General features: G+C 42.8%; 1 protein-coding gene across 2 annotated transcripts in view; it reads left to right on the forward strand.

Moving 5' to 3' along the window:
• ADGRD1 (adhesion G protein-coupled receptor D1) overlaps nucleotides 1-18651 on the forward strand; it is a 316526-nt gene that overhangs the window by 255309 nt on the left and 42566 nt on the right. For both annotated transcript variants that reach the window (XM_061602998.1, XM_061603000.1), the window contains one exon: nucleotides 16889-16980. In XM_061602998.1, the coding sequence (XP_061458982.1) occupies nucleotides 16889-16980 (92 nt within the window). The remainder of the gene's footprint in view (nucleotides 1-16888; nucleotides 16981-18651) is intronic.

Genomic DNA, 18651 nt, shown 5'->3' on the forward strand with positions numbered 1-18651 from the left:
CAATACCAATAAGTAAGAACTGAAATGAATAATACAGAATTTCTTAAGATTATAGTCCCTATTACAGAAAAGAGGGCTAATGGTTAAAGTAATAGATTACAACCACTTGCAAAGAACTAGCTACATTTTCCAGAGAATGGGACCCCTCATGGATCAGATTCCATAGAGAAGACAAAGTCCTGGTCCCTGGTTTTCATTGGTACAATCCCAACCTGGGGTCATATGTCACCTTATGACACCAATCTATACAATTTTCCACTGGCCAGACTAACATTAGGGTGCCCTTACTTTCCACCCCCCTGTAACTTGTTCTCTGGGGATTGCTCATATTCAGGTGGGAACTTTTTGTGTCCTTGCAGTTCCTTTCTCATGTCAGTATTTATGTCCACTGCTCTGTTCCTCAGCCCAGTACATTCCATGTTCTTGGAATGTACCTAAAGAAACCAAGTGCAGGCCACACAATTGTCTGAAGGTTTTCTTGTGCCTACACAGAATTTTCCAGGTGTGAGCCATCTAGATACTAACTGGTTCCCCTTTCCTCAGGTCCTAATGTTAACTCATCTCCATCTGACCGCTATGCCATTAATATATACCTATATCTTGTAGTTACTTGCCTGGCACAGCTATGCACAGAGCTACGCTACAAGCAAGATCTGTGCCTATGGGACACTGTATAGGGCTCTGTGCAAGTTCACACTTAACTCCTTGTCATTCTTCCAATAAATCGACCACTAATACACCTCCTAATTACTTTGGGAGGAAAACCTCCAGAGGTGCCTGTGCAACCTTTCTGTGTGATACAACTACAGACAAAAGGCCCCTAGTCTGGATCAGGACCACAGTGGGGACCAACACTTAGTCCCCCTTCCCTCCCACAAGGATCTTCCTGGACCTGCTATTTACTTTTTAAATTGACCCAATTGCTAATTGCGTGACCTTTAAATAGCTCATTTCTAATGGGGATGGGGTTGTTGTTAGTTTTGGTTCCTCTCAGTTTTTCATTTCCCCCCTCTTAAATACAGTTCTTCACATTTCCACATCAGTTTGCATTTTTTTAATAAACCAAAAATTCCTCATGAAACTTCATTTGTCTGTGTGAATTCCTCCTACTGTACATATTTTTGCAAAGTGATTTTCCCTACTATGATGCATTTTGTAATGCACACTTTACCTACTATATTCATTTTAGTACACATTACTTGGCTGAAGAACTACATTACAAAAGTCTTAAAAGCACAAATTTCAAAGGATTACTATGTTTTGGTTTGCATGTTGTTTCAGAAAGCGTGAATTGGGTTGTTTTGCCTTTAAATAAGAACTGAATCAAATTTCTCCCCCATCCTTGTGCTCAGCAAAGAGAATCTGACAGCCTCTGAACCTTCTCTAAATGTAAGGCAATCCTCTCTTATGGAAAAGTGAGGCTCTTCCTACCTATTCTATTGGGGCAGGGGTTGGAGAATGACCCTCTGTTAGCCTAACTAAAATCAATGGAACACACTCCAGAGAATGCAAACTCTTTTCTGTTTCCCACTTAATTTCCATGGCTCTTCTTTAAAACGATTCACCCAGCCTTGCTCTCTTTGGTAGTTGGAGTTGCTTTAACTCCCGTCCTGACATCATTAACGGCGGCACTTGCCATCCCGAGTTATTGTGGCTATGAGGTCCCTTGCAAGGTCACATAGGAAATCATTAAGCAGATGGTGTGCGTTTCCATCCGCTTGGCATTTTTGTCAATCGAGCTAGATGGGCCTCTGTGAAGTGGGAAGAGCAGGACAGAAAGGTGACAACACATTCTGCTCTGTGGCTGCCCCAAAACAATGAGGGCTCCATGCACATGATCCCAATGGGAATACCCTGAGTTTCCACTACTGTATCTTTTGGAGGGCTCATAATTATTGAGGGGGTAGTTGCCATTTAACGCTGGGCACCAGTCTAGGTGAGATGCCAAAACAATATAGCTAAGACTGATAAGTAGAGATGGGAGAGAAATTTGATTCAGTTCAAATTAAAAGGCAAATCAATCACATTTGCATTTTCTGAAACAACATGAGAACCAAAACTCAGCTATCTTTCAAAATTTGCACTTTTTCAAATTTTGTGATGCCGTTTGCCAACCAACCAATGTTTCCAAAAATGCATATATTAAGGACAAGCATGCATAAAAATGAATATATTTATGAAAACATCATACAAAAATGCATCATATTAGGGAAAAATCACATACAAACTGTGCACATTAGTCAGCGTTGTGTGTAAAAATGTGTATATTTGGAGAAATTTGCATTAAAATGCTGATGAATTTTCATGAGCATTTTTTTAAAAAAATCACAAATTGCTGTGGAAATGTGGAGAACTGGATTTAAGATTAGAATAATGAGAAGCTGGAAGAACCAACGCTGACAGATTCTTCCATCCCTACTGATGAGAGATGATGAAACAAAGGAAGTCTTGAATGGGAGTCCAGTCCAATCATTAACTGTGTTCCTTCCCACTTGGCTTCCTGTTAGCACTTTGATTCTTCCTAAGCTGCCAAAGGATTCCATGGAGATTTTTTAAAAAGAGAAATGGTAGTGTAGACTTTTAAAATAAAGTGTATAAGAAATAATTTATAGGAATAGGCAACTAGCAGCCCAGGGGCTCAGTCTGACCCCACAAGGGACTTCCAGTCTGGCCATGTTTTGTACATTGACTTCCCCAAGTTCAGTTCTCTGGCTGTCTCCAGTTAGTACCCCCCAGATGTTTTGGATTAAAACTCCCATCATCCCTGACCATTGGCCATGTTTGCTGGGGCTGGCTAGTCCAAAAAACTGGAGAGCACCAGTTCCGTTGTTATACTGCTCTAACACATTTTTCCTGATGTTCACTTGAAATCTGCCTTCCTGTAACTCGAGTCCACTCTTCTGTGCCCTGCACTCTGGCATGATCAACAAGAGATCCTGCCCCCTCGCTCTGTGTGACAACCTTTCAAGTACTTGAAGAGTGGTACCCTATCTCCCCTCAGTCTTCAATTCTGCAGGCTAAACATGCACAATTCTTTCAGTCTCTCCTCATAGGGCTTTGTGTCCAGTCCCCTGATCATCCTTGTTGCCCTCCTCTGAACCTGTTCCAGTTTGTCTGCATCCTTCTTAAAGCGTGGTGTCCAGAACTGGATGCAGTACTCAAGATGAGGTCTAACTAGTCCTGAATACAGGTGAACTAGTACTTCACGCATTTGGAAACTATACTTCTGTTAATGCAGCCTAAAGTAGCATTTGCTTTTTTTGCAGCCACAGCACACTGTTGGCTCATATTCAGCTTGTGATCAACAACAATCCCAAGATCCTTCTTGCATGTAGTATTGCTGAGCCAAGTATCCCCCGTCTTATAACTGTGCATTTGGTTTCATTTTCTTAGGTGTAGAACTTTGTACTTATTCCTGTTAAATTTCATTCTGTTGTTTTCAGTCCAATGCTCCTGCCTATCAGGATCACTTTGAATTTTATTTCTCTTCCAGGGTATTAGCTATCTCTCCCAATTTTGTAACATCTGCAGATTTGATCAGCATTCCCTGCACCTCCTCATCCAAGATTAATAAAACTGTTGAAGAGCACTGGGCCCAGGACTTAGCCCTGTGGTACTCCACTCATTACTTCCTTTCAGGTTGAGAAGGAACCATTGATAAGCACTCTCTGAGTACAATTCTGTAGCCAACTATGGATCCATCCAGCCCACATTTAGCTAGCTTGCTAATAAAATATCATAAGGCACTTTGTCAAAAGCTTTGCTGAAGTTGAAATATATTATGTCCACAGTCTATCAGGAAGGTTATCATACTTTGGACACATCATGAGAAGACATGATTCCTTAGAAAATACAATAATGCTGGGAAAAACAGAAGGGAGTAGAAAAAAAGGAAGGCCAAACAAGAGATGGATTGATTCCATAAAGGAAGCCACAGACCTGAACTTACAGGATCTGAACAGGGTGGTTGATGACATGCTATTGGAGGTCACTGATTCATAGGGTCGCCATAAGTCATAATCGACTTGAAGGCACATAACAACAACAACAAACCAGGAAGGTTACCTGGTCAAAGAATGAGATAAGATTAGTCTGGCAGGATTTGTTGCTGACAAATCCATGTTGGCTTCTAGTAATTACTGCATTGTTATCAAGGTGCTTACAGATTGACTGCATCCCTTGTTAACTTCAGCTCATTCTCAGCTTTAGCCTTCCTGATGCCATCCCTGCAATCCCGTGCTACGTGTCTATACTCTTCCTTTGTGGCCTGGTCTTTCTTCCACTATATGTGTACTTTTTGTTTTCAGGTTATCTTTAAGCTTTTTGTGAAGCCACATGGGCTTCTGTTCAAGGCCTGCACCAAGCATGACTGGGCCCCTGGGCACCATCCTGCCCAGGCCTGCAGCGCTGTTCGCCCCAACACCCACTTCCGTACAGGCAGTGCGGGGCTTATATAGGTCTGCCCACCCCACCTACCTCTGTTATCAGTGAACACTCCCCACTTGCTGTGTGTGCGCACCTGTCATCACCCAATATGGTGGTGGGGGTGTCAACCCCTTAGAAACACACCTGACACCATCTTGGGTGATGGCAGGCGTGAGTGCATACTATGGGGTGTGCACACCCTGGCTCACTAATGACAAGTAGGTGAGTTAGGCAGGCTTATTTAAATCTGCACGACCTGTATTGGGGGAGTGCCTGGGAGTTCCTGCTCTGCAGCAGTGTTGGGTCACATCAACTGTTGCTACCATGGATTGTGGGGCACCCCAGATGCCCCTCTGGGCTGCAGGGGCCCTCAGCTAGGGCCAAACCTGGTCACACACTGGCTCTGGGCCTGCAGCTGTCCTTGGCTTGATTGTAACCAATAGAGATGACTTAGTGGATGAAGCGGCAGTTACAGGAACCCTGGTGGAATGTGACCATGTTATACTTGAGTTCTTGATTTTAAAGAAAGCAAAAGCTGAGTGTAGCCATACGCGTACCATGGACTTCAGGAAAGCTTATTTCAATAAACTCAGAACATTGATATGTACAGTCCGATGGCAAACGACCCTAATGAGAAAAGAAGTTCAAGATGAGTGGGAGTAGAAAAGGAAATTCTAAAGGCACAATTGCAAACAATTCCAACAAGGAAAAGAGGTGGAAGACAGCAGAAGAAGCCAATGTGGCTTTTTCTAGTTTCTTCTTCCACTTTCTGTAGGAGAAAGTTATCATCAACACAAATCAGGAATTTCTTGGAAGGGCCATGTTTGGCAGAATTTCTCCCAACAGATATCAGGATAACCGAAGTCTCCCATTACTACTATATCATGCCTGCTCAAAACATTGGCAATTTGCTTTTCAAAAGTTTCATCCTTGTCTTCTCCTTGATTGGGTGGTCAGTAGTAGACTCTAACCACCATGTTCCTTTTATTCCTTGCCCCATTAATTTTAATCCAGATGCTCTTGATGGAGCTACCAAACTAATCCCCCTGTATTTCCGTGCAGGGATGTATATTTTTCCATATACTCCACCTCCCTTTCTATTCCTTTTGTTCTTTCTGAACGTGTGATATCCTTCAATTTCATGTAGTCTGTCATGAGAGTCATCCCACCAAGTTTCAATACAAGTCGTCGTATTGACCATCCTGACTCAATTTAATGGCCTGACTCAGTAACCTGACTCTATTTAAAGCAGCTTTGTATGTTGGGGGGAACCATATTTCAGGTGTAGTGATTAGAGTGTCAGACTGGGACCTGGGAAACCAGGGTTCAAATTCCCACTCAGTCATGAACCACATTTGGTGACCTTGGGCCAGTCACATCTCTCTTAGGCTAACCTACCTCAAAGGGTTGTTGTGAGGATAAAATTGGGAGGGGCAGAACCTTGTACATCACCTCGAGCACCTTGGAGGAAAGATGGAATGTAAATGCAATAAATAAATAAGTAAATACTTTGTTTGCATGAAGTCCCATGTGCAATCCTTGCCATCTCCAGCTAAAATGATCTTGGGTGACAGGGCTACGAGTCACCTCTTCCTAAGGTCCCAGAGAGCTATTGGAAGTTAGAATAAACATCCCTGGATTACATGGACCAATGATTTAACTCGGTATAAGACATTTGTGTGTACATAATATCCCTACCAATATATTTCAGTCCCTCTTGGAACCTGGCCTATTGAATTCAAAAAAAGGATTTTGCTTGACAAAGCCTGCAACTTAGGTGAAACCTGGGCCAGTTTTATTAGCTATACTTGTATTGTTTTGATACGAGTTAAACTACAGCCTCGGCTGCCAGCACCTGATGAGATAACAATTCTGAATTCATGAGTAATTATACTGCAAAAATAACAGCAACCGCACAAGGCGTCACTTCAAAATATAGCAATTGGCTCGGCATACAATTCCCAAATCTAAATGTTTATCCCTTTTCGTTCAAACACCCTAATGCGCAAGAGTTCCATTTGTGCTCATACCTACCCAATTAAAGCATAATTCTTTCTTGGAATTATGGTTATGTTAGCTGGAGAATTTAAAAGAAATATATAATGACTGTTTCATCAGCCATCTATTCTACCCCATTCAAACGGTTGACAAGGTGTTTATATCAGATGCAGGAAGGAGGGAGGGAAGTTGCCATTGACAGAACGAGTTGCTGGTTCTTTCATAGTTTTATTTTATAACGTAAATGAAATGGATTCTTTTCTGCAGCCAGCTAAAACATTAATAACATCTATTCATATCTAATCTGTTTGCTCAAGCAAGGTATGAATAAGATTATTTACTTTATCTGCCTTAAAGGCTAGTTTGTGTGACACCATTTTTTTTGCACAACATTTTTACCTTTAGGGCTGAATTACATATGCTTGGGTGAATTTGGTCACTGCACCATACCAGGGGTAGCCAACATGGTGCCCTCCAGATGTTGTTGGGCTCCAATTCATGTATACATTTCTGCAGCAATTTATGATTTTTTAAAAAAAGAAATCCTCATGCAAATTGTCCAGCATTTTAGTGTGAATTTTTCCTAATAAATACATTGTTGTATGCAGTTTGGACAAATATACCTATTTTTAGAAACAAATTTTCCTAATATACTGCAGATATGTATTTTCACAAACATATTCATTTTTATGCACACTTGCCCCTAATATATGCATTTTTGTAAACATTGTTTGGATGGAAAACTGAATTACAAAATTCAAACAAGAGTGAAGGTTGAGGGATGTCTGTGTTTCCATCCTCATATTGTTTCAGAAAGTGTGACTCTGATAGTTTTGGCTTTAAATGTGAACTGAATTGAATTTCTGCTCCATCCCTAGCCATGTGGAGTCTGGTCCATTAGGGCAAATGGGGTACTGCCCACCAGCCTCAGTCTGTCCTCAGCCTTCTCTCACCTGCCTACCTTCCTCCTTGTAGTGAGTGAGAGGATGGTTCCACCTGTCATTGGCTCTGCCTCAGCCTCAGCTGGTCTCCTTGTCTTCTGCCCTGTCAGTCGCAATGGGCACCAGCCACTTCTGGCCATAACCCATGCATGGATGCTTAAGAATACACTTCTGTCATTCAAACCTTACGTGTTTGTTATAAGCATAGAATAAAATCTAGGAAACACAGGGGCCATGATTTCCTGAAAGTTTTGAGTGTAGATTGGAATATCTCTCATTATAATATAACTGTACTGCGGGCTCCATGGAATATGTCCCACAGACAATATGCATTTCAAATGAAGCATAATAAGCAGCCATAAACAATTTCTAAATGCTGGCTAAATAACGAAGCAAGGGAGAGGGAATCTACTTTTTCAACTATTAGATGGAGAGTAAATGCCAGGATTCCAGGCAAAATAATAGTAACAGTCTATTATCTAACTTCTTTTGGATGGCTGAATAATGAAGATACTTGTTGGCAAATTGTTATTCAGCATATGTCCCCCCCTCTCCTCTCCAGCGAGCTAACAGGGTCTGCTACAACTAAGAGCTGGAATTCTAAATCTGGATGCTTAACAACCAAAGCATTTTTATTCATGACCCATGTGTTACACAGCAGACAGACTGGAATTCTATAGGATTACCCTTGAACAGGGTTTCCCAAAGTGGTCGATATTGATCCCCTGGGGGGATATGGGGCTGTGAAGGGGGTGATGAAAGACCTAGAGGTCAGCAAGGGCTTATGGGTGGAAATGAAGTTTATCAGGTTTAATGTACTGATAATGAAAAAGTGTTAACTCCTTCTTGATGGTCCCTCCTTCTAGTCTTGTTCCAGACCTTTAGATTTTCCTTCCTATTGGACAGTCAAGGGAAAACCTTTTAAATTGTTGCTATATAAAGAACAAACTAAGCGATTGGAAACTAATTGTGGAAAGCAGTTGGGTTTTTTTTTGTATTGGTTACTGGATTGATTTTTCTGCCCAGAACCCCCCAAAAGGCCTCATGCTGAGCTGCACACATTCAGCAAATCAGAAATTAGGTTTGAGTTACAGCCTAGGTAGCTAGCCAGTCAGCTAGCTAACTGTAGTGTGTACAGCAGTGTTTCTGTTCCTCTGGGGCTATTTTTATCCTTTGCCATCAAGTACTGAAGGCCAATATGATTATTTAGTGAGTACTTTAAAAGAATAAAGGGTAACAAGGTAGGCATTTATTCAGATCACTGTTATCACTGAGTGAATGGGCGGGAAAATGGCAAATGCAATTCAATATAAACAAGTGTAAAATTATGCATATTGGGGCAAAAAAATCTTAATTTCACATATACGCTCATGGGGTCTGAACTGGCAGTGACTGATCAGGAGAGAGACCTCAGGGTTGTAGTGGACAGCACGATGAAAATGTCGACCCAGTGTGCGGCAGCTGTGAAAAAGGCAAATTCCATGCTAGGGATAATTAGGAAAGGTATTGAAAATAAAACAGCTCCCACAAGACTCAGTAATGGCCACCAGCTTGGATGGCTTTAAAAGAAGATTAGACATATTCATGGAGGACAGGGCTATCAATGGCTACTAGCCATGATGGCTGTGCTCTGCCACCCTAGTCAGAGGCAGTATGTTTCTGAAAACCAGTTGCCGGAAGTCTCAGGAGGGGAGAGTGTTCTTGCACTCAGGTCCTGCTTGTGGGCTTCCCTCAGGCAGCTGGTTGGCCACTGTGAGAACAGGATGCTGGACTAGATGGGCTACTGGCCTGATCCAGCAGGCTCTTCTTATGTTCTTATGATGATGATGATGATAGGGAACCATGGTTTGTATCCAATCCCAGTCTTGTAGACCCATTGAGACCCCATCTGCATTATACATTTAAAGCAGTATCATACATCCCCCAAAACTCCTGGGAGCTGTAGGATGCTGAGGTGAGACCCCCATTTCTTTCACAGAGCTACAATTTCCACAGTTCCCTGGGAAGAGGGATGGACTCTTAAACCACTCTGGGAATTTTAGTTCTGTGAGGGGAACAGAGGTTTCCAAACAACTCTCAGCATCCTTAACAAACTGCAGTTCCCAGGATTCTTTAAGGGAAGCCATGAGTATTTAAAGTGGTGCTTTAAATGTGTAGTGCAGATGGGGCATGATAGATATGACTAATTTAGGTACATTAATTTCACTGAATCTACTCTGAGTAAAACTTAGTTGCCTACACCCTATGAACTTCAGAAATAAAGGGTGAAAGCTCATGGGCATGTACAGAATGGTATGGTATTATTATTTTCACCTGATTTACTTATTTTTTTTACATGTTATGATTCCTAGTAATGGTGATTAATTATTAATAAATGTTAATTGTACATTGCTGTTTCTTGACTTATTAAAGTTACATTCCTAAGAATTTGGGCTGGGGCTGACTGCAACTTTATAAGCTCATCAAGGGGTCAGTGAACTCAAAGTAAGTTCTCCGCCTAGAGTAAGTGTGCAATGGATTTCAGTTTGTATGGAATATGTTTGTGGGTTCATCCTAAAGATGGGGCAGAATTCACTTTGGGGAGGGGATACTTTGGTTATTGCACCTTAATTGTCCAGTTTAGCTTCATATCCCACCCTTTTTTCCCTGGTAAAACAAATGAAGGGGATTACAACAGAATAAGATAATATAACAAATGCATTTAAACATAATTGCATTGCAGTTCTAAGCTGGTAACCGCCACCACATCTTGTGGATGTGAATTCCATAGTTTAGCGATGTTATTTAAACAATGCAATTAGCTTCCACAACTTGTGGCAATGGTCACCAGTGCAGATGGCTCTAGAAAGGAATGAAACAAACGTACAGAGGCGGAGAAGGCTGTCAGCAGAGGTTTAAAGTGTGGGTCTGTTTGCAAACAGGTTTTCAAATAGCCCCACACTCTGCTTTAGTGTTGTATGCTTGTTCCCAGCAAGGAAACAGGGGTGCACCACCAAGCTCGAAAATGCTTGGAAGTTGTTTAAAAACACTATATTAGAAGCTCAACTGCAGTGCATACCGCAGATCAGAAAAGGTACCGCCAGGGCCAAGAAGATGCCAGCATGGTTAACGAGCAAAGTCAAGGAAGCTCTTAGAGGCAAAAAGTCTTCCTTCAGAAAATGGAAGTCTTGTCCGAATGAAGAAAATAAAAAAGAACACAAGCTCTGGCAAAAGAAATGCAAGAAGACAATAAGGGATGCTAAAAAAGAATTTGAGGAGCACATTGCTAAGAACATAAAAACCAACAACAAAAAATTCTATAAATACATTCAAAGCAGGAGACCATCTAGGGAGACAATTGGACCCTTGGATGATAAGGGAGTCAAAGGTGTACTAAAGAACGATAAGGAGATTGCAGAGAAGCTAAATGAATTCTTTGCATCTGTCTTCACAGTGGAAGATATAGGGCAGATCCCTGAACCTGAACTAACATTTGCAGGAAGGGATTCTGAGGAACTAAGACAAATAGTGGTAACGAGAGAGGAAGTTCTAAGCTTAATGGACAATATAAAAACTGACAAATCACTGGGCCCGGATGGCATCCACCCGAGAGTTCTCAAAGAACTCAAAGGTAAAATTGCTGATCTGCTAACTAAAATATGTAACTTGTCCCTCGGGTCCTCCTCCGTGCCTGAGGACTGGAAAGTGGCAAATGTAACGCCAATCTTCAAAAAGGGATCCAGAGGGGATCCCGGAAATTACAGGCCAGTTAGCTTAACTTCTGTCCCTGGAAAACTGGTAGAAAGTATGATTAAAGCTAGATTAACTAAGCACATAGAAGAACAAGCCTTGCTGAAGCAGAGCCAGCATGGCTTCTGCAAGGGAAAGTCCTGTCTCAGTATTCTTTGAGAGTGTCAACAAGCATATAGATAGAGGTGATCCAGTGGACATAGTGTACTTAGACTTTCAAAAAGCGTTTGACAAGGTACCTCACCAAAGGCTTCTGAGGAAGCTTAGCAGTCATGGAATAAGAGGAGAGGTCCTCTTGTGGATAAGGAATTGGTTACGAAGCAGAAAGCAGAGAGTAGGAATAAACAGACAGTTCTCCCAATGGAGGGCTGTAGAAAGTGGAGTCCCTCAAGGATCGGTATTGGGACCTGTACTTTTCAACTTGTTCATTAATGACCTAGAATTAGGAGTGAGCAGTGAAGTGGCCAAGTTTGCTGACGACACTAAATTGTTCAGGGTTGTTAAAACAAAAAGGGATTGCGAAGAGCTCCAAAAAGACCTCTCCAAACTGAGTGAATGGGCGGAAAAATGGCAAATGCAATTCAATATAAACAAGTGTAAAATTATGCATATTGGAGCAAAAAATCTTAATTTCACATATATGCTCATGGGGTCTGAACTGGCGGTGACAGACCAGGAGAGAGACCTCAGGGTTGTAGTGGACAGCACGATGAAAATGTCGACCCAGTGTGCGGCAGCTGTGAAAAAGGCAAATTCCATGCTAGGGATAATTAGGAAAGGTATTGGAAATAAAACAGTCGATATCATAATGCCGTTGTATAAATCTATGGTGCGGCTGCATTTGGAATACTGTGTACAGTTCTGGTCGCCTCATCTCAAAAAGGATATTATAGAGTTGGAAAAGGTTCAGAAGAGGGCAACCAGAATGATCAAGGGGATGGAGCGACTCCCTTACGAGGAAAGGTTGCAGCATTTGGGGCTTTTTAGTTTAGAGAAAAGGCGGGTCAGAGGAGACATGATAGAAGTGTATAAAATTATGCATGGCATTGAGAAAGTGGATAGAGAAAAGTTCTTCTCCCTCTCTCATAATACTAGAACTCGTGGACATTCAAAGAAGCTGAATGTTGGAAGATTCAGGACAGACAAAAGGAAGTACTTCTTTACTCAGCGCATGGTTAAACTATGGAATTTGCTCCCACAAGATGCAGTAATGGCCACCAGCTTGGATGGCTTTAAAAGAAGATTAGACAAATTCATGGAGGACAGGGCTATCAATGGCTACTAGCCGTGATGGCTGTGCTCTGCCACCCTAGTCAGAGGCAGCATGCTTCTGAAAACCAGTTGCCGGAAGCCTCAGGAGGGGAGAGTGTTCTTGCACTCGGGTCCTGCTTGCGGGCTTCCCCCAGGCACCTGGTTGGCCACTGTGAGAACAGGATGCTGGACTAGATGGGCCACTGGCCTGATCCAGCAGGCTCTTCTTATGTTCTTATGTTCTTTAAGCAGAGCAGGATTTAGCATTTAGGATTTCTCTGAGTACCAAGAGCCGATGAGCAAGGGTTTGTTATGAGTATGGGGGTTAGAATGGATGATCCCTGTGGGTCCCCTTCCAGCCTCTGATTTGGAATCCTGTGCCTTGGAATGAGGAATTTGCTCTGCTGCTCAGATGAGTCTCTTTTGTTAAGATAATAGAGTGGTCAGGTAGGATAATGGGTCTATCAGTTGCCCAGCAACTGCTGAATGAGCCAGGAAGATCCTTTTGTCATTGAGACTCTTCAGGAGAGCCTCCCCCTGTTCCTGGCCACTAGCAGAAGTTTGTGCTTAGAGCAGCCTTTCCCAACCAGTGTGCCTCCAGATGTTGTTGGACCACAACTCCCGTCAGCCTCAGCCATTAATGCTGGCTGAGGCTGATGGGAGTTGTGGACCAACAACATCTGGAGGCACACCGGTTGGAAAAGGCTGGCTTAGAATGTGTTCTAGAGAAAGGCTGGTAACTGGAGGCAGGCAGAGAGACTGGCTGTCTGCACCGTGGCATTTGGGATGCCTCCTGTAATACAGATGGAAAAGCTGGATATTGGACTGCTGATGCCTTGAACCCCTCCATCTTAAACTCAGGTTGGAATGTGTGTAAATAAATAAACCATATTTCATAAAGGCACCACAGTCTCCGCTGGCCTTCTTCCCAAAGGAAACCAAACCCAGGATGAGCTCAGGGACCCCAGAAATCTCACCGCTCGGAGATTGGGGAGGTGCGCAACAGGTTAAATACTGCTTCCTTGGCTGCTTGTGCCAGTTCCTGGCAGGTGAACTGGTGTGTGTGGCCAACACAGAATCAAATCCTGCTCCCCACCTATTGGCTGACATCACCCTCCCATTAGAATGCCATCAGCTGATTGTCAGGTGTGTGTGTGTGCATTTTAAAGTAGCTTCTTAGGCCAAATGTAACCCCCTAGTGCACCAGGATTGGCCCTCAGGCCAGAGGCTCCTCACTTCTGTCTGTGGTGCAAAATGACAGAATGCTGGGCCACATGAACCTTTTCCAGTCCATGATTGAGCCAGGTGATCCTACATCCATCCATTGGTGCCATTTAAACATTTCACAGCTGTTGTGTAACTTTAGTTGAGACAAAATCAATGTCTCCCTTTTTCTTCTTTTCTTTTTTTACTGTCTTTAGCTTTTGAGAAGCTTGGGCCTTTTGTTTGGTCTTTTTTGACAGCCAGTGTGTCTTTTGATCAGCCTTCTTCAAGTGGTAAAGTTTTCTTTTGCTCACCTGTGACTCCAGAGACCTTGGCAACTGCTCATTTTGTTCCTTCTCTCGTTGTCAAGTCTTTTCAAGATGCCTTGGATTTCGCCGAGAGTTTTCTTTTCATAGCTCGGCTGCTTCTGCTGGGCCCTAACTTCAAACACAGTGTGGCTTCTGTGAAGACTTACATTCCCCCCCATTTTAAAACCATCTCAGGTGCTTTCAGCACCAAAAAAGAAGTCTTTTCAAGTTCACAGCTTAGAGTCTGTGGGTTCATCCAAACAGAACGGGATAATCCACGTTTTCCATATCTGGTTCGTCATCTGGCAGTCCTAACTTTGCCTGTTTGTTCACTCTTTCCCAATAAAAAAACCCCACTTTTTTTGCGCCCACACACGCAGCGAGAGGACCCGTACTTCTCGCTTTTTCCCAGCTCCACTCATAACACTCCCCCCTATCAGCCAATTGGTCCGCAAAAATATGATGTATGCTCCTCTCCCCCTTTGCAACAAAGCACAAGAAGGCGCATGCGCTTGAACGTATGAGCCCAAAAGTTTGAATTTCCTGATGGTTTGGTAGTAGTGGCTGTAATGGAGTTCCTTGTCGCTCACCACTCTGGAGCAGTGCCGGCTGGGGTGTTTGTCTCCAGGTGCCTCTGACCATCCAGGGGGATTGTGGGCAGTGCAAGGGATCAGCTCTTGTAATCACCAGGTGAATCCCCCATAACCCTTGGGCTCATTCCCTGCAGGGTTCAGCCCTGGACCGTTATGTGGCTTGGTGGCAGGAATGCTGCCCCTGAGGGAAACAAACAGCCCCCCCACGGGTGGCCGCTCTTGGCTCGGGCAGGAAATGCGGGCAAACAGCCCCGCGTGCTGCTGTGTCAATCTGTGTTGAAGTGACCAGCACAGGCTTTGCGGTGTTCCCTCTGATAAAAGAAACATGCAAACCACTTATATGCCTATAATTCCTGTATTTTTGTTTGTTTGTATTTGTGATATTTTGCAAAACCGACTGTATGCTTTTCTACCTTTAACCGTTCTGGAGATACACATGATTGCAATTCCACTTATTTCTACAGAACAGCAAGTAACAATGTGTCATGTCCAGAGCTTGGAAAAGTTACTTTTTTGAACTACAACTCCCATCAGCCCAATCCAGGGGCCATGCTGGCTGGGGTTGATGGGAGTTGTAGTTCAAAAAAGTAACTTTTCCAAGCTCGGAAGGTAGACCACCAGTCTGTATGGTTGCGGGTGGCTGAGATGCTCTAGCAAACCACTTATATGCCAATAATTCCTGTGGGTTTTTTGCTTGTATTTGCGATATTTTGCAAAAGCGACTGTATGCTTTTCAGCTCAGCTGGGCTGCGGAGAACCTGCAGGCTGTGGTTGAAACTGACAAGACTCAAAGAGAGTAGCCTTGCAGGCAGGAAAGTGAAATTGACTAAGGGTGCGTGAGTGTCTGTAATCCAAGAGGAAAGCCTCTGTTTCTCTTCTCCCCCCCCCTTTCCCTCGACTCTGGATGCCTGGAAGCAAAGACCAATATGTTCAAGAAGGGCATTTGATGCGTGGGTGAAGGGTGGGAGGTGGAGGTTAGGCAAAGATAAATATTTTCTCCCTTGAAAAAGTTTACAAACAACCACAATTGCAGATCTCACCCTGAGCGGCTGCCCAGTTTGCAGGCTGGCTAAAAATTAACCGCTGTAGCTGCTTCTGCGCAAATGCGCTTTTTTGCATCTGCACAGTAGAAGTCGTAGCCCCCCCCCAACACCACACCATTGCTCTGATAGGTTCCTTTTTCCCAGGCTTTCCCCGGACATTCGCACACATGCACAACAGTGGAAATATGTGATTGGCTGAGAATGAGGGAAGGGATATGGGGAACCTCCCAAGAACTGCCCATCAAACGCCCACAGCTGTAAAGTCTGCGATATTGCATCCAAGCGCCTGAAGGTACAGCGGATGATTCCCGGTTTAAAAATGCAAATCGCATGATTTGTGGTATTGCAGGAGCGGATTTAACCGTGTGAAAATGCGCAAAAGCGCGCGGCATCATATGGATGACCGAAAAATAATGAAAACACAAAGCGATCATGTTACACATTTTACAGTTGTCTGGATGAGCCCTGTGAGATTTTATTTCACTAACAAGGTTGCTAGCAAAAAATATTCCCTATAACCAAGCAGACTAAGTCTTGAATATGCTCAGAAATGCAAAAGGTTAAGAAGGTTCTCTAGGTTCCCTTTGACTCTAGGCCAGCATGATGGGAACATTACTGCTTGTAAACATCACATGATTTCTCCTTATAGTAGTTATAGCCAACCTGTAGCCCTCCAGGCATTTTGCACTACAACTTCCATCAACCTCAGCCAGCATGGTCATGGATAATGGGAGTTGTAGTCCAACACCATCTGGAGGGCACTACGTTGGGGAAGGCTGATATAGTAGATGATATGAAAGATTTCTCTGTTCTTGAGCATGGGCCTCACAACTAGAGATGGGGGAGAAATTCAATTCAGTTTGCATTTACAGATGAACCTACTGAATTTGCATTTTCCAAAACAAACTGAAAAACAGCCATCCTTTGAAATTCACATTTTCCTGAACCTTGCAAGGGAGTTCTCCAGCCATATAAAGTGTACAAAGCTGCATAAACTCAGATAAAGCATGCATGAAAATGCAAATATTAGTGAAAATAACACAGAAGAATGCATTATATTAGAGCAAAATTGCATACAAAAATGTATATCTTAGGAGAAATATGCACTAGCATGCTGATGAGGACCTTTCTAAAATAAATAAATAAATCACAAACTGATTTGGAAAGGTGGAGCACTGAGCTTAAGACAGGGACAATGAGAAATGGATAGATTCACTCATCCCTATTCGCAACCCACCTTGCAAACAAGCACCTCTGTCTCACCATACTGTCTGCTGTTGATGTTTTGAAAGGCTTGTTTCCTGCGCTCATCATAAATCATCTCTTGTCCCATCCCTACATCTTCAGTATGACCCGTTTTCTGCCTCCCTCGTTCAATCTTTTATTTTCTACTTTAGGTCAATATCTGCATTCTCGTTGCAGTCACCAGAGTCATCTCAAGAATAAGTGCAGACAACTACAAGGTGCATGGGGACGCCAATGCATTCAAGTAAGTCTTTCTTATTTACAGTAGCTTAGAACCCTAGGAGGATCCAGAAGGGTGTCAGAGTTGAGGATATGGGATCTAATGCAGAATCCAAAAGACTGAGCATAGAAATGTGCGTTAATTGTCTGTCAGAAGTAAGATTCTAGACCTCATGGTTGCATGGAAATTTACCGTGCAGTCTGTGTTGTTAGAATTCTATGGCAACTCTGACCCCAAAGGATGAGATGAAGGCCCAAATTATGTGGACCACAGATATCTTCAAAGTTATTGTTAAGTGTACATGTAATCTCATATGAATGTCCTATGCAGGTGAACCATTAGGGGACCCTACCAAAGATGAAATAATCAGTTACTGAGCAAGGCAGGGATCTTTTTTTGTACTAGGTATAGCCAGCAAAGAAGTTCATCAGAGCGTGGTACAAATTTCACATGCATCAGCAACCAGCACTCAGATTGAAAGAACATCTCATGATAAAATATGTGCTCTTGAAGCATATGTTTTAAATCATACTTTCGGAAGGGTAATTTGTTGATTTAGATTACTTGTTCTTTTTTAAGCAAGTAAGCAACTTTTCTCAGATTGGCAGGAAGATCTGGGCTAATGAAAGTTTGCTTAGCTATTGTATGTCTTTTTCAGAATTGAAGGAGAAACCAGTAAATATGTCTCTGTTAAGATCTATGCCTTAATTATTCCGTAATGAGTTTGAAGTATTGGGAATGAAAATGATGGCTGATGCTCCTTTTGGAAAGATGCAAACTGCATAGTCCTTTGAGAAATGAATGGTTTTTAATGACAAATTAGATTTTTTTCTCATTCAAGCTGTGATAAAATTGTAGGCTTACATCAGTTAAAATAAACCTCCAGATTGGATTACTGCAATGCGCTCTACGTGGGGCTGCCTTTGAAGACAGTTCGGAAACTACAGCTAGTGCAAAACGCAGCTGCTAGACTGTTGACGAGGACCAGGCGGTCCGCACTTATAACACCTGTCCTGGCTCGTTTGTACTGGCTACCTATTTGTTTCCGGGCTAAATTCAAAGTGCTAGTTTTGACTTATAAAGCCTTACACGGCGCGGGACCACAATACCTAGCAGAACGCCTCTCCCGATATGAACCTACCCGCTCACTACGTTCAACATCAAAGGCCCTCCTCCGAGTCCCAACCCACAGAGAGGCTCGGAGGGCTGTAACAAGATCCAGGGCCTTTTCAGTGGTGGCCCCCGAATTATGGAACAGTCTCCCCGATGAGGTACGCCTGGCGCCTACACTTTTATCTTTTCGGCGCCAGGTTAAAACCTTTTTATTCTCCCAGGCATTTTAACTTAATTTATTTTTTAGCTTTCAATTTATACCAGGCTGTTTTACTGTTTAATATGTATGCTTTTTACTGACCTTTGTAATTTTATTGTATTTTACTCTATGTTCTGCACCGCCCTGAGAGCCTTTTGGCTGTGGGTGGTATAGAAATCGAAATAAATAAATAAAATAATAAACTAAGGTGCTCTTCTATGAGGGTAGTGTTGATTAAATGCTTATGTTGCAGTATAGATTAGGGTGGGATTGGGCAAATGGGAGATCTGGATCTGCCGGTAGATCTTGGAGTGATCTGCAGTAGACAAGCAAGATTTATTTTGACTTCCCGTTATTTAACGATATCAGCAACAAAATGCATT

This window comes from Rhineura floridana, chromosome 19, assembly GCF_030035675.1.
Source record: "Rhineura floridana isolate rRhiFlo1 chromosome 19, rRhiFlo1.hap2, whole genome shotgun sequence".
In the NCBI taxonomy this organism is placed as follows: domain Eukaryota; kingdom Metazoa; phylum Chordata; class Lepidosauria; order Squamata; family Rhineuridae; genus Rhineura; species Rhineura floridana.